The sequence below is a fragment of the Malaya genurostris genome, chromosome 3 (genome assembly GCF_030247185.1).
Source record: "Malaya genurostris strain Urasoe2022 chromosome 3, Malgen_1.1, whole genome shotgun sequence".
Classification (NCBI taxonomy): domain Eukaryota; kingdom Metazoa; phylum Arthropoda; class Insecta; order Diptera; family Culicidae; genus Malaya; species Malaya genurostris.
Window position 1 is genome coordinate 14,676,798 of NC_080572.1, and position 27,960 is coordinate 14,704,757.

General features: G+C 36.9%; 2 protein-coding genes and 1 long non-coding RNA gene across 5 annotated transcripts; 1 reads left to right on the forward strand and 2 right to left on the reverse strand.

Annotated features, from left to right (window-relative positions):
• Nucleotides 1-27,938, reverse strand: LOC131435846 (uncharacterized). Of its 2 annotated transcripts, XM_058604082.1 has the most exons (4): nt 27,612-27,938; nt 1,918-2,001; nt 1,227-1,772; nt 1-1,169 (listed from the first exon to the last, which is right to left on the reverse strand). In XM_058604082.1, the coding sequence occupies exons 1-4, from the start codon at nt 27,697-27,699 to the stop codon at nt 214-216; spliced, it is 1,674 nt and encodes a 557-aa protein (XP_058460065.1). In that variant the 5' UTR covers nt 27,700-27,938; the 3' UTR covers nt 1-213. The 2 variants fall into 2 exon arrangements, with proteins under 2 accessions (XP_058460065.1, XP_058460064.1); XM_058604081.1 differs by having other exon boundaries at nt 1-1,772.
• LOC131435847 (uncharacterized) lies at nt 6,879-8,842 on the reverse strand. The gene is made up of 3 exons (XR_009230548.1): nt 8,137-8,842; nt 7,260-7,975; nt 6,879-7,079 (listed from the first exon to the last, which is right to left on the reverse strand). It is a non-coding gene; the product is annotated as an uncharacterized LOC131435847 (long non-coding RNA).
• Nucleotides 8,861-17,130, forward strand: LOC131435845 (peptide transporter family 1). Of its 2 annotated transcripts, none has more exons than XM_058604080.1 (6): nt 8,861-9,078; nt 14,628-14,674; nt 14,738-14,813; nt 14,874-15,460; nt 15,522-16,508; nt 16,565-17,130. In XM_058604080.1, the coding sequence occupies exons 1-6, from the start codon at nt 9,054-9,056 to the stop codon at nt 16,988-16,990; spliced, it is 2,148 nt and encodes a 715-aa protein (XP_058460063.1). In that variant the 5' UTR covers nt 8,861-9,053; the 3' UTR covers nt 16,991-17,130. The 2 variants fall into 2 exon arrangements, with proteins under 2 accessions (XP_058460063.1, XP_058460062.1); XM_058604079.1 differs by having other exon boundaries at nt 8,862-9,078; nt 14,735-14,813.
• Nucleotides 27,939-27,960: the final 22 nt, after the last annotated feature.

The window sequence follows — 27,960 nt, forward strand, 5'->3', positions numbered from 1 at the left end:
TAAGCTTAATCTAGAAATAATTTATTTTAATCAATTTGATTTTAAATTAGTCAATAAAAATGCAGCTTGGTTTCGACGCATCATTCGAAAGTCTTAACCCTTCTTATTCTATTCAACATCAAATCGATCGAGAAGTTAATTTCATTCACGTCTTCTCAAAAATACTATCATGGTAACCTCAAAAGACATAGCGCTCCCGAGTCTATTGATCTCTCAACCATTCTTCACGTTGTCGAATGGGCGCAGTATTCCAGGTGGTCCTCCAAAGCTTCCGGTAAAGGCACCGCCACTACTGACTGGTTTCGTTGCTACCGGACCATTGACGACCGGGGAACTACTGACCGCCAGTACCGGTGAAGAGGGAGGTAAAATTGTACCGTCAGGTTTTACATGTGTTCCCGGTTGCTTCTGGTTACCCAGTAAACCAGGAGCCCCACCGAAACTACCTGAGAATTTGTTTCCTACGTACTGACCCGGTCGCTGTGTCGTCGGTAGTGTTTGTCCCTGTTGCGGGTTGCTAATTACGTTGAAGCCAGAACCACCTGGTGCATTAGGTTGCTGAGGAAAGCTTTGAATGGTTGGACGGGGTTTCTGCGGCTGTGGATTTTGATTAGCGAATCCAAATCCACCTGTGTATGTAGACCCTGGTGCTTTAGTGGGTTGAGGATTCTGAACAAAAGTGGGCTGTGGTGGGGGTGGTTGGAAGGGAGCAGGTTGATTAATTATTGTAGGTATTTGAATCGGAGGATTGAATGGAGGTAGAGGAGGCTGGAAAGAAACAGGTTTTTGCATAATAGATGGTACGGAGGTGGTCGATTTGTAAGCAGTTCCTAGATTCTGCTGGTTGCCTAGGAAACCGGGTGCTCCTCCAAAGCTTCCTGTGTACTTTTGAGTTGGAGCTTGCGTCGGTTGTGATGTGATTTGAGGTTTCAAATGACTTTGAAAGGTTTGTGGTGTCTGTTGAGGAGGTACTTGAATTATCTGCGGCGTTTTAATTGGTCCAGTAGAAGAAGGGAATGGTTTTTGAGCACCTTGATTAAAATCGATTGGTGCATTCTCTTGAGGTGGTCTTAGTGCAGCATCAGGTTTGGAACTGCTGAATGGGTCTTTTGTTAGAAACGGAGAGCGCTCTGTTCCTACTTCAACATTATATGTCGGTGTTTTCTCACCTGGAAACAGTGGTGGAAGCAACCCATTCAAAGGCTTTTGAGCGAATAGAATTTTACCTTCTTCAACAGTTGGAAACTTTGCATTGGGTACAAATTGAAAAACTGTGCTCGAAGATGCAGGAGTTGTTATATCATGTGGAATGTGTCGATCTTGAACCGGTAAGCCGTTATTTAAATTTGTTGATGGCACCGATATAGGTTCAATAATGCCGGAGGCATAGCTGGGTACTTTAAAGTTGAGATTTCCTACATGATTAGCACTACTACCCTGAGCAGCTTCCCTGTTGATGTCAGTCTGAAAGCCAACCGATTCCAAATTAGTCGATGCAAGGTCCGTGTAAGGGGTCACTGGATTTCCATAGCTGTCTTTTGCAACGGATGTAGGTGAATCCACTGGCATCTTAAGATCAACATTAGTCAATTCATTGTTCAATCCTCCGCGGATAGCATTGAACGAAGCGTCAGCAGACGATCCCAAATTCCGAGCTTCTCGAGACCCGGATATAACCCGTGGCTCTGTTTTTATAATCGACAGTTTGATGATTTTGCTATCCGAAACCGGAACCTCATTGGTGAACTGGTCGATCGAGCGGGCGGAGATCCCTGTAAATGAGAAGGAATTATTCATGAACCAAAGCTTTCATAAGTCATCTTTATCGACTCTGAACCATCAATTATGGCAACAGACAGCAAACCAGTAAGCTATCTCAGAATCAGTGCAATTATACTTTTATTATTATTTTTTTACCTGTAGATCCAACTGTTCTGCCTCCTTCTTGATCAGCTGTAGGCGTCTTCTTCTCATTATTGCTCAGCTCCGACGATGACACGGCTGCAAGAGACAGACATACGTGTGAAGGTTAAAAGAAAATCCCATGCGCAGATCAATAATTTTATTCGTAATGAATATTCCTATTCCTAGTGAACGCTCGACGAACCTAAACTCACGTCAAGTAGAACTGTAAAATAAGTTGTCAGTTTTTATTGAAAACGTTCTAAAATGTGCTGTAGCTTAGTATCATACTAGCAGAACGGTCGTTTAGTCACCACAAGTTTCAGCTTGCTGCCAAACTTGACCTTGTGTCACACAGTTGTATCACGAGATTTCCGATAGAGTCAACGTACGAAGATCGGAAATGATCTAACATGGAAACAGTAACAATACCTAGGTAGCCATGAAGAGTCTTTATACCCGTGGACTTAAGAGCACAAAGCACGATAGAGGAGTGGAACAATGTGTATCACAAAACTACGTCATTTGCAATGTAATGAAAAATAAATGTACTTGAGATGCAAAATTGACAACCCACAAGGCAAAACCATTTTTATTAGCAGAAAAATGGAAAAAGTTTGATCTACAAATAAGTTGTAGTAATTCTATAGTTTTGTCAATATTTGTGATAACAATGAGGAATAAATGTTAACGCTTTGCAAACACTCTTGAATTATTTTCGTAATTTGGAACTATTACGTAATAAGATTATTCATTAATTTCACTAAATTTCCTGAATGATACTGAAATAAACATTGCAAAACTACAATTGCAATAACTGTAAAATGCTTAGAGTACTTACTTTGTTTGTTGCAAAGCTTCTTTCGATTAGATTCAGAATGAATCACATTTTTTCTTACATACTCACATACATACATCTCTTTTTTTATCTCGACAGGTTGGTTGAAATTATATATGACCCTCAGCCCAATTTGGCTTCTACTGTGTTTGTACACTAGACCCTCAATTTACGCGCAAAGTCGGGGACTTGTCCATTCTGATCTGTTTCAGGAATATTTTCAAAAACTTCAGTAAATCGCGAGTATGGAGCGTGAAGATTAAGTTTTTCAATACACTAGGTTATTCTGTTAGATCTTACGGTCTAAACTGCGTGTAGTTTTTGGATGGCGTATATCATTCACTTTTTGCCTTTCTCATAAAGAAAGGTTATGCAATCACTTGAAAAACCGACTAGCGAAAATTGACCCGGAGGGCCAAGTGTCATATACCATTCGACACAGTTCATCGAGCTGAGCAATGTCTGTGTGTGTGTATGTGTCAAATAATCTCAGTAGGTTTTCTTGGAGATGGCTGAACCGATTTTGACAAACTTAGATTCAAATGAAAGGTCTTTCGGTCCCATACGGAATTCCTGAAGTTCATCCGGATCCGACTTCCGGTTCCGGGGTTATAGGGTGAAGTGTATTCAATATTGTACACCGTTACTTAAACCGGCGAAACAAAAATCGTAAAAAATTTTCTAAACTGGTCTCAAAACTACACAAATCGATAGTCATGATCAGTAGGCAACTAAACAAACCGATTCTGGCTATCCTGGTTCCCGGTATCCGGTTCCGGAAGTACCGGAAATAGTGGTCTTATATACCAAAATGGATCTCAATCTCACTCACTTTTCTCAGCGATGGTTTGACCGATTTCCACAAACTTAGATTCAAATGAAATGTCTTCCGGTCCCATACGGAATTCCTGAAGTTCATCCGGATCCGACTCCCAGTTCCGGAATTATAGGGTAAAGTGTGTTCAATATTGTACACCGTCACTTAAACCGGCAAAACAAAAAACATAAAAAAATTTCTAAACTGGTCTCAAAACTACACAAATCGATAGTCATGATCAGTAGGCAACTAAACAAACCGATTCCGGCTATCCTGGCTCCCGGTATCCGGTTCTGGAAGTACCGGAAATAGTAGTCTTATATACGAAAAAAAACGAAATGGGTCTTTTCTGGCGTCCCGAAGGAAAATGCGATTGCATTGCTATAAGCGAAAGGAGGAACAAATAACATAAAATTTTTTTCCCTATGCGACTACATGAAAATATCAAGAAAAGGCTTAATCAACAATATGCAGGAGCAAATGCTTTTCAAGGTACACAAAAAATATGTATTTATTCTAGTGTCAGTGTATACAAAGTAATGGTAGTAAAACGTTTTATGTATAAAAAAAACTACAAGGATCAGCCCCATGGGGTTGTTCGAGCCGTTGATGTGGAACAAGGCAACCAAAATTTCCAATGATTGACAATTTCAATTAATCGTCACACTTTTGAATCCATAAATGCACAAGAGTCTGCTTAGATTGATCCTTATTAGGAATCAACACCGAACACGCGAACCCAGAATATAGACTCTATTTATCGTGATTTGTATTTGTTTCGTAGCCGACGAAATTACATCAATATCCCAAATATATGCAATTAAATGTTTGAACATGCTTGCGATACGGATATCGATATTTAAGCTTCTCTTCACCAAGCTTGTGTTCAAGTTTTGTATGCAATCAGTTATTTTTATAGCGTTTCTCTACCATTACTACCATATTGCGATTTCGGTTGAAGCGATAAAATATTTCTCATTATCAATCGAGTTCATCTTATATAAATTAGAAATTAGTCTTATGCACTCAAAATTTACCCTGGGGTAGTTGTCAATTTCTCAGGCGAAACGACATAACATGGGATTTCATCCAATCTTGCATGACACAAGATCAGAGCATACCAATAAAAGCTTCAAATCGTTTATGGCACTTTTTGTCTTGCTGTGTAGCAACAACCTACCTCTAGCAAGCTACGCATAAGACTGAAACGTTAGCTATAATTTCGCTTCTATTTGTAGATTCGCGTGCTTCCAACAGCTTCGCTTTTGCTTCGATTGACCAATCAGAACGGAGCTTTCACTTTGATATATCGCTTACTCCTTCAAAACCGTCGACTATGGCAGGGAAATCCGGTATGCCGGAGATTTTTTGTAGCCAAAATAGGACACTGCTAGCTATTAATCAACATTTCAATGATATAAAATAAAAACGACATGGCTATGAACATTCAAATCAATACGTAAAAATATTTCCAATCAAATGGTGACATAATATTAATAATTGATACAAAATTGACTGAGCTGTAATTGTTCAAAACCTGACCACATTTCTACGTGTATTTTTCTTGAGTTTCTAGTTTGCACCCCTATATAGAAAACAAAAATGTGTTCCACATTAAAAAATCCAAAACGTTTTATAGAATTGTTACCCTTTTCCTTAGGGGAGAGGGTCTCTCATTGCCATCAAGCGAATTAACCGTCGTAGGTTAACAGAGGTATTTTGGCCACTTCATATATTTTGACCCACCTAACAAACTTTATGAATTTAATCGATCTTAAGTAACCCATGTTGCATTAATTTGAAGCTAATCACATTAAATTACCTATTGAAGAAAGGTTTTTTAAAGATATTACAACATTTAGTGAATATTTTTACAAAGTGGGCCAAAATATAAGCAATCTTAAAGTGGGCTAAACAAAAACCTCTGTTACCCTAGGTGTTGTTGAAATCATCGTTGTCGGGTTTTCAGTGTTTTTGCCTTTTTTATAGTTGTAAAATAAGGTATGGAATTCACTCAACTGTAGAAAAAATTTCCGAGGTCTGAAAGGCTCGACGAACGCAGTGTGTGTGTCTGTATGTGTGTTGGTAACAAAGAGGTCGAGATATCAGAGATGATTGGACCGATTATATTAGTTGCAAATGGAAGGTCTCCCCGTCAGCCTGAACAGTATTGAATGTTTTTGAGATCAGATGTTTGATTTTCGAGTTATTCGAAATTTTATGTCAAAATTTTTTTGGCAATATCTGTTACAATTGTCCTTGTAAGCAAAATATGTTTTGAGGCTTAGATTTCACATAATAATAGCTATCCAAAAAGCCATAGATTATGAAAATGTTCATATTCTAATTTATTCGTCATATTAATTCATGGGCATACAACCCGTTTTGGGTTATGCTGGTCCCTGAATACCGGTTCTGGAAGTACCGTAAATAATGATCAAAAACTTTAAAGAGGAACTCACTTTGACATCTCATGGAATGCTTAGTCGATTGTCACACGTTTAGATTCAAGGGAATAATTTTATGGTTTCATACAATTTCTCTTTTAGATTCGATTTGTAGTTCCAAAATTAGCGGGCAATGATTGATTGAAATTTCAAACTATCATTCAAAACGACGGTCATTAAAATAATTTGTGGAAAACTAAAAACACCGAAGAATATTCATGATAAAACCCTCTTCTTCTTAGTGGTGTAATACTGCCTTTCTATTGGCATTTAGATATTATCCTAATTACTATGACATTGCACAAAGAAAAATATGAACGGGGTATGACCGAATGGAGTAGTGTTTATAAGGATACCAAAATGATTCCAGGCACACAGAAATACCATTCATTCGTTCCGATTTCAGAAACCATAATCGTCACAAGACTGTATTCGAATGACGATGCATGTAGTACACATACAATTTTCAAAAACTTAAAACCTTAAATATAATTAAGAATTATTCATGTACATGTAATAATTGTAGATATAGCAAGCAAATAAACAATTCATGGAAATATGAAAAATGGTATATAAAAAATATTAAATATCCAAGTATCTCAAGAACAGCTACTTTTAGAAGAAAGGATATCATGAACAAATTTATTGCTTTAACTTGTAGAATAATATTCTACTGTTTAAATTATTACCTTTCAACAAGAACTTGAAATTTCGAATATATCTGAATCTTTTTTTAGCTGTAACTTCTTCATTTTTCAAAAGGCACGGATGGGATAGCCATCAATCTGTAGGTTTTCATAAGAGCTTTAAAATAAAAACTACCCAAAAAAGTCGAAAACCTGATTTATTTTTTATTTAATTTTTTTGGGTAATTTTGAAATTATTGAGAAAAAAATCATTTCTTTTTTCAGAGTGCCCTATTGATTCCCTACAACTTCTTCCTGGACGCCATTTTTGTACGATGAACGGTTTCCGAATTACAACGAGAAGAACTTGATCATTTGCATGCACCCGTTAACTGTTTTAGTTGTAACTTCTTCATTTTTCAAAAGGCACGGATGGGATAGCCATCAATCTGTAAGTTTTAATAACAGCTTTAAAATAAAAATTATCAAAAAATAATTAAAACGCTGATTTTTTTACGGCGCCTTAGTAGACAACGCATCATAGATACCATGAAAGGTGTTGATTGCTATAGACAGCAGGACGGTGGACATAGAAATTGTCAACCGCTAAGGAGTATGTAACAACTTACCTGCCAAAGCTAGTGGCTCTTAAAATACTCTCCATTCGATAGTCATTGTTAGTAGACGGCCAAAAAAACTGATTTTGGCTATCCTGGCACAGGAAATACATAGTGGTCATATTTTCTCTAATACTTTTCTCAGTGATGATGGTTTGACCAATTTTCACAAACTTTGGATTTAATGGATTTTGGATCCTGTGGTCTTGTACGGGATTCCAGAATTTCACCCGTATCCGACATCTGCAAATGATCAACTAAACCTATTCCGGTTAATCTTTCAAGAATCGAAGAATTCTGTTTGGAAGAATACCACAGTATTATATATGATAGTATGTTTGAAATGAGAAAGGCATCATTACACCACTAGGTGAATTAAAACAGGTTTTTAATGAGACTGTTTCTATTAAAGAGAAAGGCATTATCACACCACTAGGTGTCAACGTCAACGAAGATTATAATATAACGATATTCGATATTCGCCCTTATAGTCCTTTGTTGATTTATTCCATGGTCCTTTCTTCCATATTCCAGAGTGATTCCTTTGTTTTTCTGCAATAATCATCATTACAAAATCCATATTGAGATGAAAAATGAGAAGTATTTTTAAATTCTTTCTAAACAAGTAGAAATCCAAACTTGATACCCTTCACTAAGCAGCCACTTTTGCTTTCAGCGCGCTATTGTGCACCATATTTTCGATTCGCATTCAACCGGACAATGATTTCCTGTGAACAAACACATATGGTAACTGCGAAGATAAACGGTGTATGCAAGCGGTAGCTTTTTAAACAATTCGTTCAATCTGTGAGTCAACACTTGAGATAGCAATAGAAGTGCGATTTGTTTCAACTGAAACGTTTTACTAAACTCAGAGGTCAATATTAACCTGATAGAGATTGTATTGAGAACGTAACCTGCGTAACGTCCAAAGCTCCTGGCGTTGTCGAATTTGAATTTTCTCGTTTGGAAACTGAAAGTGGCGGCTGTACAGACTGATTGCATTGTAACCAATCAAAGTTTGGATGAACTCGAGCACATGACTGTCCGGCTATCAGAGGTAGTTGTGATAAGATAAGACTACAATAGACTTTTCAATTGCCGGTAAATAATCCCATAGCTTAGAAGGTTTACACAGATATGGCACAATAGGTCGGTATGGTGACGGAAAAATGCCGAAAATCGATCGCTTAATTTTATTGTCCTTGAGTGCTTATCCAAGTTATTTAACCTTCATGCTGCAAGCCAATCTTTTTAATAAGTGAAAGGTTTAATATTTTGGTGATCAGTTGAACTGTAGTTCATCTTGATACCAAGTGTGATCATAATAAATTTGGACTGATAATATATTCAACTGCAGAGAACAGACTATTGAACGCACAGTTATTGTTATTACAATTAATCCTTTCCATTCGGTGTTGGAACTCAATGTGGGAAACATTTAGGTGTCGAGTACAAAAATCGACAATATCGTTATCGTAGCCGTCACTTTCGTTTTCCCACAGGTTCATAAAGTCTTATCGTTTGATGAATTGATGTGTTTGCTGAAGCCACGGAGACGCAATGCAAACTTTTAACCAGGTAAAAACGTTCGCTTGCCGTCAGTCATCCGGTGGCTGTATTAGCGGGCGGAGCGCGAATCGTCATAGGAAAGTAAAAAAAAAACAAAAGGAAAATTTCCACAATTTTCTACATTGAACAGTTCTTGATCTTAGTTTATCTAGGAATCTTTATGTAGCAGTGTTTCACAGGAAATGGTGATAGTGTTTAGCTGTTAGATTCCAGCCGTAGTTCGACTTAGTCATCATGACAGCAGACAACAAGGAAAAAGGTATTGAATCTTGTTTTCAATAGAATACAATGTGTTAGAACGTGTCAACGAAATGCATTGAAAATGAGTTCATTGATTGGCTTAGTGTACATAATTAATTTGAGAATTATTGAAAACAGCGGCTGTGAATCAATTCATCGTAGACGTTGTAGATGGAAATGTTAACTGAACTGTTCATATAGCACACAGGCCAAATTTTGGTACTAGCATAGTAAAGTCAACTAAAAGAAATGAAGAGCTAAAAACTTTGAAAACTGGTGTTGAGAAAGTAGTTTTTGTTCCGCATCCCAAAATCTTGCCAATAATAATTAAGTAATAGTAATTTTACTATCTTAAAACATTGTCGTGAATTATCAGTTGCACAAGATATCCACCGGAAAAGAGATACAAAAATCTCAACTGGTGAACAACAGGAAAGAAACTGTGCTTGCTCGTAGAGTAGTTCAAAAAAACCAAACCGAGCTCAATCTCAGTGGATAACTTTTACTCAAATATTCACTTTCTTAATTTCAATCATTTATTTTTTCAAATCTGTTTCGCGTTGAGTATTGATACATAAGCGTTGAGTATTGATGGCATAAGCATAAAACTTAGCTAAAATAGAAATCTTCTTTAGTTGGATATTACATTTCTTCTCCAACTTTGAAGTAGTTGCGCAACTACCACGTAGACTTTGGACACACTTCGCAACTGTCCGCTTCGTAAACCAACATCGAATTTTAACTCTTCGCTCCAGTGAGTCTACATGGTTAATGAACGGATTTTCCAAAGCGTATTTTGTAATTTAATAAAATGATTCCATTAATCTATGTTTTTCGATGCATTTCGAAGGCAGCATTAAAGTTTATTTTAGAATAATTTAAACATTTCAAATATTAAGGCATTCCGTTTTAGATTTTGAGCTCCATCTAAATGTTTATTAAAGTAATTTTTTCTACGCTAGTTTGATTGTTTGGCGTTGTACGGAAATGTTTCGGGACGCCAAGCCTGAAAAAAGGATTAACAAATGAAAATATCAAACCTATGTTCCCATCCCCTGAGTATCAGACATCCGCTCTCTGCTTTGGTATATCTTCACTCTTTTGTTCTACCGATACACTATGTAAGCTCGAAACGCAATCAAAAGCTTTCGTGCACGATGCGTCCGATGTTCGGATTTACTGGGTTGCATTGAATCGCTTCGCTTCGCATCGCGTTCCGCGCTCACTCTGACATCAATCTCAGACCTCCTCTGTTAAGGTCATTAACTGCATATCCCCCATCCCCATCTCCTGTAAAATAAATATTTGTGCCAAGGTGGGTGGAAATCCTATGTCATTAGCGACGGTTCTACCTGTGTATTTTCAAATTCTGGGATCCCATAACTACCACTCAATGCATTGAAGTGTGAAAATACAATGGTAGTGATAAGCATTTCAATCACCGATGCTTCAATACGTCTACAATTAAGCAGTAGTAAAGCGCAAATCGTCCGTATTTTTTCCTTCCTATCTCTGAATGGGCAATACACGCTGACAATTGACACAATTATGACACTTAACGCGCAAGAATCTTCGACTGATTAGATAAAACTCGATGGTGAATTTGCTTGAAGTAGAATAATATATGTTGTGGTGTGAAACTGTATGAAAGAAAAGAAGTGGTTTTGGATAAGAGGATGAGAGAAGTCGTATCTTAATGGATTGAAGATAACTCCTATTTAGATAGTTAGTAGATAGTAGATCGATTAATGTTTCAGTTACTATCAGTTACATTGCTACAACTTACTAGTCACCTTTGCTGCCAACTATACCAATTTATTGGTTTTTATACAGATTTTTGTACTCGATACAATAATACTGATGTGTTCCTTTAAAATACCGATAATTCAATTTTCATACAAATAAATACAAATTTTCAATTTTTGTGCTGTAAGCCATAGTGTTGAACTAATGTTGATTAATAATAACAAAATTATGTATTTCAATCGATGTCACCCATTTATTCATATTGTTCCTGTATTAAGAGTATTCTAAAAACACTGTTGATTAAATATAATTTGCATGCATTTGCTGTTCTTGCGTTGCTGTTGGTAATAAAAAGGTTTCGATTGCATATTTTGATTGTTGTTTTGTTTGTTTGAATTTCAGTTAGTACTTCTGTGAATGTTTTTGAAATGAACGGGGCTAGGGTTCACTGGGAGATTGATCCCCCTCCTCCAAATATACGCCACTGTCACCAGGCATCATTACAACAAGAATCCCAAACTAAGCGAAATTAAAAGAGATTCTTTAGCTATTAGTTTTAGGGCCAACTATTCATCGATGTTCTGTATCACATTGTATTAATATTGAAATTGCCTGAAATTACTCTACAAGACAATTAAAATAAAACGGCCTAAGACCCTATATACGCGCAAAATCGATACAGGCGTACGCTGCTCGTACTTGCACACCAGTCCTATATGGGAAATCGGCATGTCGAGAAAAGGACGATCAAAATTTTATTTCTGATTTTTTTATTTATTGTGCTCCTTAATGCTAAATAATGGTATCGTTACATGAAATATCGGTAATACACCTTTGCTATTCAAATCTTGCAACAAATTAAATTATTTAAATTTGCACTGAATGGGATTAATATGCGAGTACTTTGCATTTGGGACAGACGGGAGTTGATATTTTTTCACATTTTACTGAACAAACCCTCAACTTTTATTGCAATTTCTGAGTGTATATTGAGGATAGATTTCATTCCTCAAACTAACTCAAAATTGGCGAAAATTGATATGGGACTGATATGCGAGTATGGGCAGTACGAAAGTGTGTAAATAACATTAGGAATGATTCTTTTATCATAATTAATTACTTTAATGCAAAAGACCTGAACTTAAGCTGTAGATCAAAATGCATCGTATTTAGTTCTGAAGACGAGTCATGTATGATTTCAGAGCTAAATACCATGCGTACCTGATGTTGATTGGTTTTTATTTTTTTAAGTCTGATATTATACCCATCAACATTTTTTTAAAAATCTGAAAACAATACAGCGTAATGTACTCATAAATGATGTGTTTTTATGTACAATCAAGAGTGGTACCAAAATTGTAAGTGCGAATAAAAAAAGTTGAAATTTTTGAACATTTTTTAAAATGAAATTCAATTGGAATAATTCTGAAAAAATTAGAAAGGTTTCCCATGATGCCTGAAGTATCTCTGATTTCTTTCAATTCTTCTTGCTAAAGAGGTTTTCTAAAAATTGAAATAAAATGAAAATCAGAAGAACCACCATAACTCCAAGGAAGTTAAATTGTTAAAATTTCGAGAAAGTCATTTCTAATACAAACCCTTCTAAACAGCTTATAACAATTTAATTTCGGTTTGTGGCAGTTTTTAGTAATTGAAAATACTCGTGGAATGTCGTGCTCGATTTGGACACTTTTCGTGCAGTCGAGCATTCGAAATAGGTGGAACAGGTACCGCACGAAAAAAATAAAGTTCTTTCGAGGCAATTCGCGGGCAACTATTTTGAAGCCCGTTTATTTTTCCGAACAGCATAATTCGTGCGTATTAGTTTGCACGTACATGAACTAATAACAGTGAAAACTTTACAAAAAATTTCAAGATTCAATTTCAGTGCAAAACACTGGCACTGAGCTAGTGGAATCAACGAAAATCAACATAAGAGTGTGGCCTATGCCCGAAACCTTGATATTTTGTCACTCGTCTTGAATTACAGAAAACTATTTCGCCATCATTTTTTCGAATGCGAACAAACAGCAGAATTTCGATGCAAATGTCTCTCGTTCGAAGCAAACGGCACAAAAAACTAAATCACAAAAAAGTCCAGAACCTACGGCACCACTAATCCGTTGATGGTCCAGTTGTACTTGCTCATGCCCACTACCTTCATACGGCTACCGTCTTTATCGAACCGTACAGAATGCAAAACGATTCGATACTGATTCTTATTTCGAGCGCGCGATTTCTATCAACGTGAATACACACATTGAAGTGTGAAAATCTGATTGAAACCGTGCACTTGTGTATACGAAACTGTCATCTCTGTTAGAAGAAACATTGACTTGTAGAATGAGGAATATTATACATTTCTCGCTTTTCATTGAAATGTCGGCTACAAATTATTTAAAATATATATTACAATCAACTCTAAGCGATACATAGAAATATTTCCTAAAAGGAGGTGTAATGGTATCGAATATCTGTTTAAAATTGGTTTAGCTGTAGATGTTTGATACCTGACCACTGTTTGTACTGATTTGTTTTCCGTATCTCGAATTCGCACCCCTATATAGAAAATAAAAAATTTGCCTTAGAGTCCTTTTTCCTCTTTCATTGGGGACATTTACTACCCCCTCCCATAATAAATACTCTTATAGCCATCTCTGAGTGACAAGAAATATCTGTAAAATTGAAGAAATATAATTTCTCGCGATACTTGGCCTATAACCTGTTTTTGTTATCCTATAAATATATTTAAACCCTCTTGAAGCGCAAGACATTTTGATTCTCGTCAAAATTCCTAAATCTCGCTAAATTAGATCAGGTGCATGGTTTTCGAGTGGCAGTCACCAAATGAATAATGAAACGATTTAGCATTGATTTGTACAGACAATTATCTCGAGCTTGAGCAAGTCCTTCGTTCACATTTAATGTACGATTAAATTAAACAAAAATCGTTTGTGATAAAAATTTTATTGTCCTAATCGAAGAAAAATGTTCGAATATGAAAATGTCACTGTTTTATCTAATTTGTGTAAGTGTATCTAAATCGGATTTCGTTCGAAATGTGGTATTCTCAAATGCCTTCAGATCAGGAATAACCAATGTTGCTCGAATATCAAAAATGCAACGAACGCCAATGATCATCGTTCGCTTCCCTTCGCCTTTGTTCGATAATCGTTCTGGTATTCGTCAAAACCTAATTCGTTCTGATATTCGTCAAAACCTTTCCGATATTCGTCAAAACCTAACCCCCCCCCCCCTCCACCACCCCCCCCCCCCCCTTCCATTATTACCATAGTCTTATGTGTATGTGATTAACTATATCTCAGCACTCTCCTATTGCTGCTAGAATGGAAGCCAACGATCATCGCAGTGACGCTACTCGAACCAATTCGAAGAGTAAAGTAAATAAACGAATGACAAACGAATGTATAAAACGAACATGCACGATGTAAACCAGCAGCGAAGAATGTATTAGTATATTCTGGTTCCCTACAATTATTGCTTATTTATTTTCACCGTTCTCTCTTTCGTCCAGTGAATAGTTCAACGTTGTTCGCTCGTCTCGTAAGTAATAGAAGCATATTCGCGGCGAAGATTAATGAATGGATTAGTTACACGAAGAATATTTGCAACATTGGGAATAACTATTGAATAGTTGTTCCTAGATTTCTGCGTAATGATTCTGTGTTGAAAAAATTCTCTTTCGTTGATGACAACAAATAGAAGCCTTGATTTTTTTTATTGTAACTGTATGTACCACGACTCTATAAATGTAATTTCTGGTACATTAATTTAAAAACTCACTTTCTATATTCTTTTCAGAGGATTCGAGCAATGGAAATGTGGCGGATGTCGAAGGTGTATCCAAGGTATGCAAAATACTATCGGAGTCAAATAATAAAATAATATTATTCTTGGTTGCTCTATAGAAGCTGAAGTATCCACGATCCATTCCGTTCATAATCAGTAATGAGTTTTGCGAACGATTCAACTACTATGGAATGCGAAGTAAGTAATTAAAATCAATGGCCGGTGCATGCACTAATGAATCTCTGACAACACCCCCAGCTGTTTTGGTACTGTACCTTACTCGGAAGCTGGACTACGATGATGACACGGCGACTGTTATGTATCATTCTTTCACCACCTTAGTCTATTTCATGTGTATTTTCGGTGCTATCATTTCGGACAGTTGGCTGGGCCGATTTCGTACGATCTGGTCCTTGTCCATTGTGTATGTGTGCGGTAGTACATTGATTTCGATAGGAGCTATTCCCACGCTCGATGTCAATGCCAAGGCTATGACCATCATCGGTCTACTGTTGATCGCCATCGGTTCCGGTGGAATCAAACCATGTGTGGCAGCTTTCGGTGGAGAACAGTTCAAAATGCCGGAGCAGGCACGCTATCTAGCGATTTTTTTCTCCATGTTCTATTTCTCCATCAACTCGGGATCGTTTATATCCACTATGATAACTCCGATTCTTCGTGAAGATGTCAAGTGTTATGGGGAGGATGACTGCTTCTCTTTGGCGTTCGGAGTTCCCGCCATCCTTATGGTTGTTTCGATAGTTATCTTCTTAATAGGAAAACCGCTGTACAAAATCACCGAACCCGCAGGCAATATGTTTGTCAAGGTGTCCAAATGTATTTGGGTGTGTATGCTTTTCAGGTGATCTTCTTACAATATACCTTAAATATACAATTTCATTTCAGACAGCGATTCGTATCCGATCCAAAGAAAAGTCAATCAATCCCCGCGAGCACTGGCTGGATTATTCAGAAAAACGCTGGGGAAATCAGTTAGTAGATGAGACAAAGATTCTGATGAATGTTTTACGGCTGTACATTCCACTCCCTATATTTTGGGCTCTGTTCGATCAACAGGGCTCCCGGTGGACTTTCCAAGCAACCAGAATGGATGGAGATTTGGGTTCCTGGTCACTTAAGCCAGATCAGATGCAGGTCATTAACCCCTTATTGATCCTGGTCTTCATTCCTCTGTATGAAGTTGCCTTTTACCCGCTGCTGTCGTTAATTGGAATTCGACGCCCGTTACAGAAGATAACTCTTGGAGGAATTCTTGGGGGTGTAGCTTTTTTCATTTCCATGATCGTAGAGATTCAACTGGAGAGCACTTACGCCGTGATCCCGAAAGCAGGCGAATCGCAACTACGTCTCTTCAATGGAATGAATTGTACATACAATGTAGAAACCAACATTCCTGGACACGCTAAATTCGTGTTAGATGCAATGGGAGCATTTGAAGAAAAATACATTGCTATTCAAGGTCAAAAATCCTTTACATACTCTTTACAGTCGAACTCTCCCGGTGTTGGCTGTGACGTCAGTATATCGAACACATTCGAGCTGGAAGAACGGGAACAAATTTCCTACTTCATTAACAACCGTGATGGTAAAGTGAACTTATTGCGCTATATAGACAACACTGAAAAGTCCTCCAAAGGTTACCCAATATTCCGAGTGCTTGGAAATACTGCCGTTGACAAGACGTTTGTATTCAAAGACTTAGATCCCTCGAATTCTTTCGATAGACATAAAAATAATACGTATTTCAATGATATTATAGAATCGTATCCATCAGATTATGAGATATTTATTGACGGTGTTTCCGTTCTGAACTACAAAATGCGACTTGGAGGGGTTTATACCTTCATAGTGACTGAAGAAGAATCCAAAACCGTAAGTGATCAGTGCAACATCTGTCAAGTAGAAAATTTATTTGTTCTTTTTTGTAGACCGCCACCGTTATAACTGTAACCGCGCCGAATTCAATCAACATGCTGTGGTTGATTCCACAATACGTGGTGCTAACCCTAGGTGAGGTCATGTACTCGATCACGGGTTTGGAGTTTTCCTTCACCCAAGCCCCGGAGAGCATGAAGTCTGTACTGCAAGGTTGCTGGCAATTAACGGTTGCTGTCGGTAATCTGATCGTGGTCATCGTAGCCGAGGCAAAGTTCTTTGATGCGCAAAAGTGGGAATTTCTGCTATTTGCGGTGCTTATGATCGTCGACATGGGACTATTTGCCGCATTGGCTTATTACTATAAAGCGATACCGCTGAAAAAATACGACGAAGATGACGCGAACACAACTCTGCCCATCGAAGAGCAGAAGGAAGAGCGTGGACTAGAGAATCCGACCTTTATTAAGAATGAATGAACGATTAACCCGGAAATGACAATAACTATGTAGATGAAAAGTTTCTAGACTGTAAAATATAAAATAATTTTTTGTGGAATTATAGCTGTAAAACGAGCCCGATATATTCTTCTTCTATATAAGATCTTCCTGGTAACGATGATCAGAATTCGATTAATAACGAGAATTATCAAGAAAGAGTGTTCCCAATCTTAAATTTTCTATGTATTGTTCCTTCTGTTTCTTTTTGCGTCTGCGCTTCGTCATTTTGATTCTTCTATAGCGAAGCAAAAAAATCAATCCAATATTTCCTGTTTATCGGATATTTGTTTTGATTATCATTACAAGACTTGTTTCAATCGGCCAAAATAGCACAATAACCAAACAAACCTTTTTGATTGTGTTGGTAATATTCTCACAACATTAAGGCACCCAGGTCTGTCGAATGTAAACATCAAAACAAAACAGAATTTTATTGTAGAGTTACTTTGTAATATTTTCGAGTATGTAGTTTAAATTTACAAGTGTTCAAATATGTCTAACATGATGAACACAGAATAAAACTCAGACATGATACGCCGGAGGGTTCTAATATTACTACATTGGAACTTGGATCACACATTCGTCATTCGAACATTCTACTAAAAGCCTATTTGAATTCACCAGTGGTGTAATGACGCCTTTCTCATATTTACTACTGTGGTATTTTATTCCAAACGTTTCTCTTCGATTTTTGAAAGAAACCAATGTCGGTTCGTACGGCCATCAACTAACATGATGTACAAACTCTACTAGTTTTTATTCAAATTTTGAAGATTTTATACGATTTTGCCAACGTACTCAAAACAACGATTTTTTTAAAATAACTATTTATTGGAATATGAGTTAAAATTAAATTATCAAGATTTAAATTGGGTGTTCAGCCACAAGTGGTGACTTTTCAGCCCTATTATATATATATGATTTGGTTATTCCCATGAGGACATCATTTGCTTCCGCAATTCTGAGATTTTTGTGTAGGGAAAATTCTAAACCTACTTGGCAGACAAAACGACGATTTAAATTTTTGTTGTATCCGAAAAGATGCAATAATTTTTGGCACGATCATAAGATCTTTCATTTGACTCTGAGATTGGGAATATCGGTTTTGAGTCCAGTTTAGAAATTTTTTAACGGTTTTTGTTTCGCCTGTTATAGTTATGGTGTACAATATTTTACACACTTTATCTTATAACTCCGGAACCGGAAGTCGGAACCAAACGAAATTCAGGAGTTCCGTATGGGACCGTGAGACTTTCATTCGAATTTAAGTTTGTGGAAATCGTCCAAACCATCGCTGAGAAAAGTGAGTGAGATCCATTTTGGAATATATGACCACTACTTCTGAAACTGGAGACCGGGAACCAGGATAGCCGGAATCGGTGTGTTTAGTTGCCTACTGATAATGGCTATCGATTTGTGTAGTTTTGAGACCAGTTTAGAAAATGTCTTACGTTTTTTGTTTCGCCTGTTGAGGTGACGGTACCAAGAACCGGAACCGGAAGTCGGATCCGGATGAAATTTGGGTGTTTAGTTTGGGACTATGATAATTTTTATTTGACCTCAAGATTGTAAAAATCGATCACGCCATATCTGAGAAAAGTGAGGAAGTAGTTTGAAATACGATTTTTTCACTAATCACCCTGTAATTCCGGAACCGGAAGTCGGACCAAAATGAAACTCAGGATCTTTGTATGGGGCAATTATAGCTTTCATTTGAATCTAAGTTTGTGAGAATCGGTTCAGCCGTCTCTGAGAAAAGTTAGTGCACTTATTTTCATTTGTTTTGCACATATCACCCCGTAATTCCGGAACCGGAAGTCAGATTCAAATTCTGGAACTTTGTGTGGAGTTACAAGGCCTTTCATTTGAATCTAAGTTTATTTGAAATCGGTTTAGCCATCTCCGAGAAAAGTGAGTGCAAAAAATGTTACATACATACATACACACATATACAGACATTTTGCGTACTCAACGAACTGAGTCGAATATAATACGCCACTCGACCATCCGGACCTCCGGTTCAAAAGTCGGTTAGCATAACCTTTCTTTATGAGAAAAGCAAAAGTAGCCCGAAGTCCCGAGTGTCATATGTTATCCGGCTTCAGTTCATCGAATCGAGCATCCTGCCTTTTTTGCATTGACCGAAAAAACTAAATTTGTAATGATCGAATCATCTTACTCAGACTTTAGCAATGAGCATCTCTGAAGAAGCTTGTTATCATTAGGTAGCCAACCAAAAATATATTGATTCTAATTTATAATTGGATTTGTAGTGAGCTGGCAGTACCAGGTGCCACCTAACATTCGTATGAATATTGCATGATGTGATGTGCCGGAAATCTAAATGAAAAACTTTCTTTCACATACGGGTCATGTTCATCAGAATAATTTTATGCTTGGCGTGTATGAAATGCGTATGTGCTGGTAACCCTAACTTTCAATCGGATATAATATCTTTGTTTCGCCTCAAGGAAGCAATATCACAGAAAAATTAGTTCGAAAAATGTGCAATACTATTGTTGTAGCGACGCGAAATTTTGAAACAAATGATCCAACTTCCATATTTCTCTTTGAATCAATGCATCGAACAGGAACAGGAATTTTAGGAGATGAGATGAACTGTGGAGCTGATATGAATGAGGACACCGTTAACCTATATCTGATTGAAACATTCTATCATTCAACGAAATGACATTCGATATTATGATCTACTCATTTTTTCGTTCGGGTTTTATCGCAAATGAATAGATCCAACTCAGAGTCATGTGAATGCGGCGTGGCCGATGTATTACTGGACGTCGCTAAAAGATAAGTTGATTTTTTTTAATAATTGAAAACCCAATTTTGCGCAACTGAGTAGCGGTGAGTAGTGTGAAGAATTTTTTACTGAAAACTTAATTATTTAATTGATCAATTATGTTCCATTCTTTCCGTTGTACGGCACTAACCGCTCAGTACAATAACCTTTCCCACGCACAGTGTTTTGGCATCAGACCACTTACCGTGGGCTCTCTGGACAGCCAACAATCTGAGTGTGATGTAATTCACGTTGGTATACCTGAGCGGTCAAGGTTTTTGTATTTTTAAGTGGCACATGATCGGTGTTTGATTGATTCCCAGATATTTTTGTAATGGGATGGATTTACAAAACTTTTAATTCAGTTTAGATAGACTACAATAATATGGTACAATAATATTGAAAGTAGTAGTTGTTGTTGTTGTAGCAGCTTTTTTGTTCATCCGAATGACATTTGCACGAACGGTGGTAAATACCATATACGAAAGGTTAGTTGACCTTTGATCATCAGTGTAAAATGTAGGCTAGCGATCACCAATAAGGAACAGCTGTCTCACTGACACAAGATAGCGATCTGAACATGTTTTGCGCTTCATTTTTACCAGCCGTTATTGTTGTTAAAAGGTGAACGGTTTCTGCCACCCAATTCACCATCAGTAAAGTACAGTTGAACAAGACTGCCTTTAACTGAACTAATTTCAAGAGCTTATAGAAAAAAAATGTCATAAGTAGTACATTCTATTAACAATTCAATTTAGATATTTTTTCGATACTTCACAATTTTTACTATAAATGAAATTAATTACCTAAAAAATATCGTATGACCTATAGTTCCACTATGCGACAATGGTACCGAAGTTTGCAAATTTTTCCCAAGCGAACCAGTCGACCGATTCCATATGTTGAAGCTCTCGCGAAAGTTGCTGTTCTTGACCGACAGCGACATTTCGGTGCAGAATCAAAGCTTCGTTCGTTGGTTGCTATCGTTAACATCGAACGAGATAATTAAGCGAGGTCGATGTTCCGATACTGCTGCCATCTATAACGTACCTGTGAGCATACACCCATATTCAATTCGATATAGAACCATTGTGCAAATAGTTATCTCGTTAAGTAGACAACCTAACACCATAAATAAAATACATCTAGATTCCCCAGTATAATAGCTGTGTAATTCAGCAACCCGTGACACCAAAAGCGCCGTCTGTTGAAAAATGGGAGCGTAAATGCTCTTAAAATATATCCATATATAGCTAATGGAAAACCTGTTTTAATCCACCTAGTGGATTCTCCTTTCTCATATCTCACATATTCTCATATATAAATGTGTTGTATTCATCAAAATAATTTTCTTTGATTCTAAAAAGCAAAAGGGTTTGTCCAGAAACTAGTATAACCTACAGAGTGAAACAGTACTCAGGTCGGTCTCTGAGAAAACGAAAAGAGGTACTTCCGAAACCGGAATCTGGGAACCGGTATAATCGAAGTTGGTTCGAGAAAAGTGACTAGGATCCATTTTTGAGTCTATGGCTACAATCTTCGGTCATTCATCAAAAACCCTTGAACAAACAAGAAAGCCAAATTAATGTTTGTTAATGTTTACTGACAATGACTACCGATTGAAATAATTTTGAGGCAAGATTAGAAAATATTATACTTTTTATTTCCGGTGCTTCCGGAATCAGAAACCGAGAACCAGCGTAGCCGGAATCGGGTTGTTTGGTTGTCTGTTGACAATGGCTACCGATTAGAATAGTTTCGAGGCAACATAATAATTTTTTTTTACGTGTTTTGTTTCGCCGCTTCAAGTGACGGTATCCAATTTTAACACACTTCACCATATAATTCCGGAACCGGAAGTCGCATCCGGATGAAATTTAGCAGTTTTGTATGAGACTATGATATGTTTCATTTAAATCCAAGTTTGTTGAAATCGGTCACGCGATCTCTGAGAAAAGTGAGGTAGGTAAGTAAAAATAAGATTTTTTTTAACTGATCACCCTGTATCTCCGGAACCGAAAGTCGGATCAAAATAAAATTCAGGAACTTTGTATAGAACAATTGTACCTTTCATCTGCATCTAAGTTTGTAAGAATCGGTTCAGCCGTCTTTGAGAAAAGTAAGTGCACTTATTTTCTCTTCTTTGTACATATCACCCTGTAATTCCGGAACCGGGAGTCGGATTCGAATAAAATTCAGAAACTTTGTGTGGGGTTACAAGACCTTTCATTTAAATCTAAGTTCATGAAAATCGGTTCAGCCATATCCGAGAAAAGTGAGAGCAGAAAATGTTACATAGATATATACACTCACATACGCACATGCAGACATTTTGCGTACTCGACGAACTGAATCGAATGGTATATGACACTCGGCCCTCCGGGCCTCGGTTCAACAGTCGGTTTTCACATTGACATTCACTACAAGGGTTGTCAGTGCCTCCGTACAGTGAGAAATCCAGGTTTACTTTTTTTAATAAATATTTATTGAAATATAAGTTAAACTTAAATTATTAAAATTTAAATTGGTTTCAGCCACAAGTGGGGACTTTTCAGTCCTATTATATACATGATTTGGTTATTACTATTAAGACATCATTTGCTTCCGCAATCCTGTGATATTGTATAATGGGAATAATTGTATTGTATTGTGTAATGGGAATAAGGAACTTATATACTAACTAATATAAAGAGCGAATCGATTCAATTCAAGATTGCATCGATTTTTGTCGGAATTTGCTTATAATATTATGTGACATTACATCTAATGGCTCTATATTTGTGAGTCTGTGTAACTCATTTGTACTAAATCAGGGAGGACGTTTCAAAATCATTTTCAGAATTTATTCTGAATCCTTTGAAGCGTTTTCTTCCTTGTAGAACAACAACTTGACCAAATTGGTACTGAATAAAGCATGGCTGGTCAGAAAATTTGTTTATAAATTGATAATTTGTGCTTTAAACAGAGCTTTGAATTTCTGTTTATAAGAGGATATAAGCATTTGATATATTTATTACACTTTGCCTGGATTCCTTCAATTTAAAAGTGAGTTTTATGTCATACGTTAAAAATAAGTGTTTTTCTTGATCAGACCATGTCAATTTCAAGCCACTCAATTTGATAATGTGGTTATTGTTTGGTTTAAGAAAAGAAGCTCTTGGCTTATGAGGAAAGATAATTAATTGCGTTTTTGCTGCATTTGATTCAATTTTCCATTTTGACAGATAATCGCTGAAAATATTAAAGCTTTTCTGTAGGCGACTGCAGATCACTCCTAGATTTCTACCTGTGGCTAACAGACTTGTGTCGTCACAGAATAGTGATTTCTGACAACAAACGGGTAGATTTGGAAGATCAAAAGTGAAAATATTTTACAAGATTGGAGCTACGCTCGAACCCTGTGGAACACCTGCTCGTACGGGTAGCAATTCAGATTTACTATTCTGATAACTAACCTGAAGAGTACGACCAGTAAAATAATTTTGAATCATTTTGAACAAATTAATAGGAAACTGAAAATCAGACATTTTTACTATCAAACCTTTGTGCAAAACACTGTCGAATGTTTAAAGCCTGTTCGCACTATACCGGGACGACCGGGTCAGACAGACCCTTCCAGGCTGTCTTGAGAGGTTTATCAAAGTTCTGGTGAAATTAAAAATGAACTAAAAGAATTGCTTGGTTTTGCCCCTTCCCAAGTAATACTGATGAAAAAAGAGCGAATGCTACTTCTAAACCACGCTCTGGAGTTTCCCATGAACTTTACCTGATACACTTCAATCGAATTGACGTATATAATTTGAAAACTTTACATTTCATTTTCCACATTACAATTCATTAGGAACATTATAAACGGCATAATGGTATTGCGAACTTAACACAATGTCGTCGTTGCTAAGGTTTCGGCCATGGTACTAAAATCTGTCATATGGATATACGATGTTTGAATTGTGGCAGATCGCATTCGAAAAACGTCTGTCCATTGAATGAAGCCACTTTTAATGTCCTGATTGTGATGGAAATCATAAATCCAATTATTTGAAATGTCCTGTCAGGGAAAAAATTTCAAACGCTCGTTTACTTAGAGAACAAGGTAAATCAACGACCTTAAATTTACAGAACATACCTAAAAAAAAGAAAACGATACAAATGCCACGCCTAAATCTTCTAAGGCTCTTATTTCTTCGAATGTAAAACATAAAAACATGCTTTGAAGTTCGTCTTCTAACGAAAACAATGACAGTTACACTAGCGTAACAGGTAGACATCTACCTATCAATATTCCTTCAATGCCGTTCGCTTCTTTAAACGAAGTCGATTTAGGCGATATAACGGAAAATAAAATGATCTACCTACAAGATCAACTTTTTCAAATGATCATCCGAATGAATACGACTTCATCACTTTTTGAAGCATTTCAAGTTGGTGGGCTATTTGCAAATAATATTATAATGAATTTAAAACTTAACAATGATGTTAAATAATCATTTGAATATTTTAAATTGGAATGCTCGATTATTAAAATCGAGAGAAGATGAATTTTATAATTTTCTCAAAGTTCACAAAATTCATATTGCCATTGTGACAGAAACATTTTTTAAACCAAATGTCAAATTGAAAAGGATTCCACATTATGTGGTTCATCGATTTGACAGGTTTACTGGAATGGGTGGTGGAGTTGCCATTTTTGTCCAACAGCAAATTAAACATCGAATTTTACCTGCATTCAATACTACAGTTAAAGCATATTTGCCATTCCAATGCATCGATGAACAATTAAATTTCTTTAAAGGCGATTTACGAAAACTCACAAGATATCGACCGAAATTTTTCGTAATAGGGGACTTAAATGCAAAGCATGTCCAGTGGAATTGTAGGCAAAATAACAGTAATGGTAAAATATTTCAACTCTCTGCTGGTTACTTTACAGTTCTTCATCCCAGTAATCCGACTTGTTTCTCTTCCGTGGAAAATCCCCCTACAATTGATCTGGTTCTAACAGATCAAAGTCACATTTGTAGTGAACCGATTACACATGCTGACCTTGACTCAAATCATCGCACCGTCGGCGCTGGAAAAATCTTGGCGAGAAATGTCGGTGGCAACCAAATGGATTTTATCCCGGATCCGGGATTCCAATACATACACACGCCGGCAGCTCAGTCATCGCCGATGAGGAAGGAAAACGTCCCGGATAGTCCCGGATGGTCCCGTCCCGGTATAGTGCGAACAGGCTATTACTCTTTTGCGAAATGAAAATTTTGCTAAAGAAGTTGAACAAATTAAATCGTATTCTAAACCTTTCTAGAAACTTTCTAAGGTTCTTAAGTAACCTCAGAAACACATTCCTGCTCTCAAGGAAAGAAATCAAATACTTCTTACAAATGGCGAAAAAGCTCAAAAACTTGCTCAGCAGTTCGAGAGTGTGCACAATTTTAATTTGAACATTGTGATTACAAGATGACATTACTGAGACGAATTGTAATGAAGTCAATTATTAGGAAAATTAAATACATGAAGGCTCCTGGTAATGATGGAATCTTTAATATTCTTATTAAATATCTTCCTGATGTTGACTTGAGACTCTCGATTAAAATTTTCAACGAGTGTTTTTCATTAGCTTACTTCCCTAAAAGATGGAAAAACGCTAAAGTAATTCCCATCCTCAAACCTGATAAAAACCCAGCAGAAACATCAAATTATTGACCAATTAGTTTACATTCTTCTAGTTGAGATTGATGTCTCATATAAATGAGAATTCAAATTTTTTAACCAGAGCAGTTTGGATTTCATCATGAACATTCAACTACCTCAGCAAAATGAACATGATAAAAGTAAATAAATCTTCTGGGTTATCCACTGGAGTTACTCTTTTATATATAGAATAAAAGCCTGTTCGCAATATACCGGGACGACCGGGACGAGACTATCCGGGACGTTTTTTACCCCATCGGCGATAACTGAGCTGCCGGCGTGTGTATGTATTGGAAACCCGGATCCGGGATAAAATCCATTTGATTGCCACCGATATTCCTCGCCAAGTTTTTCCCGGCGCCGACGGTGCAAAGTTTACACTATTTGTGTAACACTTTTGAGATATTGCACCGAAGTGCAATACACTTTCTGATGACTCGAACGCAAAACGAGTTACGACTGACTGGTCACCGGAGAATTTAAACATTTAGAGATTTTTGGTTACAAAGTAACTGGTTTATGCAAAAATTTCAATTTCTTCACGTTTCGCATTCGGAAGTTTTGGAGCATTCATGGCGGTCTCCGTCCTTTGTTGGGAATTCAAACTTTATTATGAACAACATGCTTCCGAAGTGCACTCGAATTCCTGTGCTTGGCTGGGAGTTATAAATGCGGTAACCAGCGGCAGGATGTAATCTTTCATATGCTGAATCTCACAGAAAAATACCGTACTCGGGAGCTACTCAGATTGTGTCATTTACTTTTCATAAATACAGCAATAATTATTTACGGATTGGTAGTGCTCGAATTTGATTTTTTTTTGTTCAGTACAATGACTACCAAGCCATGTACGGGAATCACTATGCATTCTTGATGATACTGTGATTCTAGGTGACAAGTGGTGTGCAGAGTTTCCGATATCACAAGAACATCACATGAGTAAATCTCTTATAATAGTGAACTCATACAAATCTTAGTCATCAGATACATTAGTCAACTATCTGAGTCTTACATTGCTCAATTGGTGTATGTTTGCGTGTGTCATTGTCATTGTTTGGGGTATGCTAGAACGATAAATTCATCTATATTACTAAATGTATTAATCTGTTGTTTCAATATCAAATTTAAAGTGTTATTTATTGAACATTGCTGAGTCACGAAACTAACAAATGTTCAAGCGACGAAAAACGTTAAAGCGACGAAAACATTACAGCGTAATGCAACGTAACAAGCTAATAATTTTTCACACACATTTATCAAATGATAATGGTAAAACGTGTGGAACTGTCAGCTTGAGATGTAAATAATTACTTTTTAGGAATATGAACTAAATCGCTTTAAATTTAAATTAATTCTATTCCACAATCATAGTTGAATTAAATGGAAATAATTTTATTTAAAAGCGATTGAGATATGAGATTCCCTAATCTTAACAAAATAAGTCGTCAATATCTCCTGTAAGGACACGCGCAATTGTTATTTTGCCCCAACTCTGAGGTACTTTTTTGAAACAGAGCTTTCGAGGATACCCTTTCTTTGATCCTGAATTTCTATCTTTCTTTGCTGTAGAAAACCCTTTATCTTGGCATTTCCAACAATCTCGTTACTGAATTTATTGCGCCGTATCACTGAAAATCAAATCAATCTTATGTTGGTAATTCTGCACAGCCGCTTCAACCATACGAACGGAATGACGCGTAATGTATCGGATAAACCAAATCGCGTAGCCGGCAGTAATTTAAATGCAGCACATTCACATTAAGCGAGGAACGTCTTGGAAATCCGCTACCGTCCATTACTTTGACCATCGATCTTCTGTTAGATTATGCGTTGGACATGAAGTCATCCTTGAGGCTCACCGACCATTCGAGTTAGAAGCCCCCCAGGGCATCGTAACTGACGATAGCAGGCTACTTTCAAGCTATATTTTTTGTTTTATTCGACTTAAAATTAATTCCGCATTTGAGGAGTTATAAAAATTCTAGATGATAATGAGCCCAGCCGGTGACTATATCAACACAGATCAGTTTTCCTCAAAAAATGACGCCTACTGGCTTACATGTTGTATAACAAACAAAGAACAAATCACAATAAACAAAATTTAATTACATTTCACTCTGGTATATTGCTGACAATCAACAACGACAACCGACAATAGAGCAATCAACAGGATCCTCCTCACGTTCTTGGAATACATCTCTGATGGGTGCTGAAATAATTCACTTTCACGCTTGTACTGTAGTTGTCACTTCAATCACGTTTTACTACTCGTAACCAAAACGACCTTAGCTAACAACCCATTACGACACTATCAAAATAAATCTGAACATGCAATCACGCTTCCCGATCGAAAAAAATGCCGTCTGTTTCACGATCACAACACGATTCGCTAATTCTAACCACTCCTACTAAAAGGTGCTTGATTTCGTGGCGGTGTGCAAATACAAACTGAGCTGGC

Bases quoted from the DNA above. Each gene is read 5' to 3' on its own strand.
- LOC131435846 (XM_058604081.1), bottom strand. From the start codon at position 27,699: ATGTATTCCAAGAACGTGAGGAGGATCCTGTTGATTGCTCTATTGTCG. The intron at 2,002-27,611 runs GTAATTAAATTT...TGTCTCTTGCAG, and splicing joins GCAATATACCAGAGTGAAAT to CCGTGTCATCGTCGGAGCTG. The intron at 1,773-1,917 runs GTAAAAAAATAA...TCTCATTTACAG, and splicing joins CAGAACAGTTGGATCTACAG to GGATCTCCGCCCGCTCGATC.
- LOC131435845 (XM_058604079.1), top strand. From the start codon at position 9,054: ATGACAGCAGACAACAAGGAAAAAG. The intron at 9,079-14,627 runs GTATTGAATCTT...TATTCTTTTCAG, and splicing joins AGCAGACAACAAGGAAAAAG to AGGATTCGAGCAATGGAAAT. The intron at 15,461-15,521 runs GTGTGTATGCTT...ATTTCATTTCAG, and splicing joins AGGTGTCCAAATGTATTTGG to ACAGCGATTCGTATCCGATC.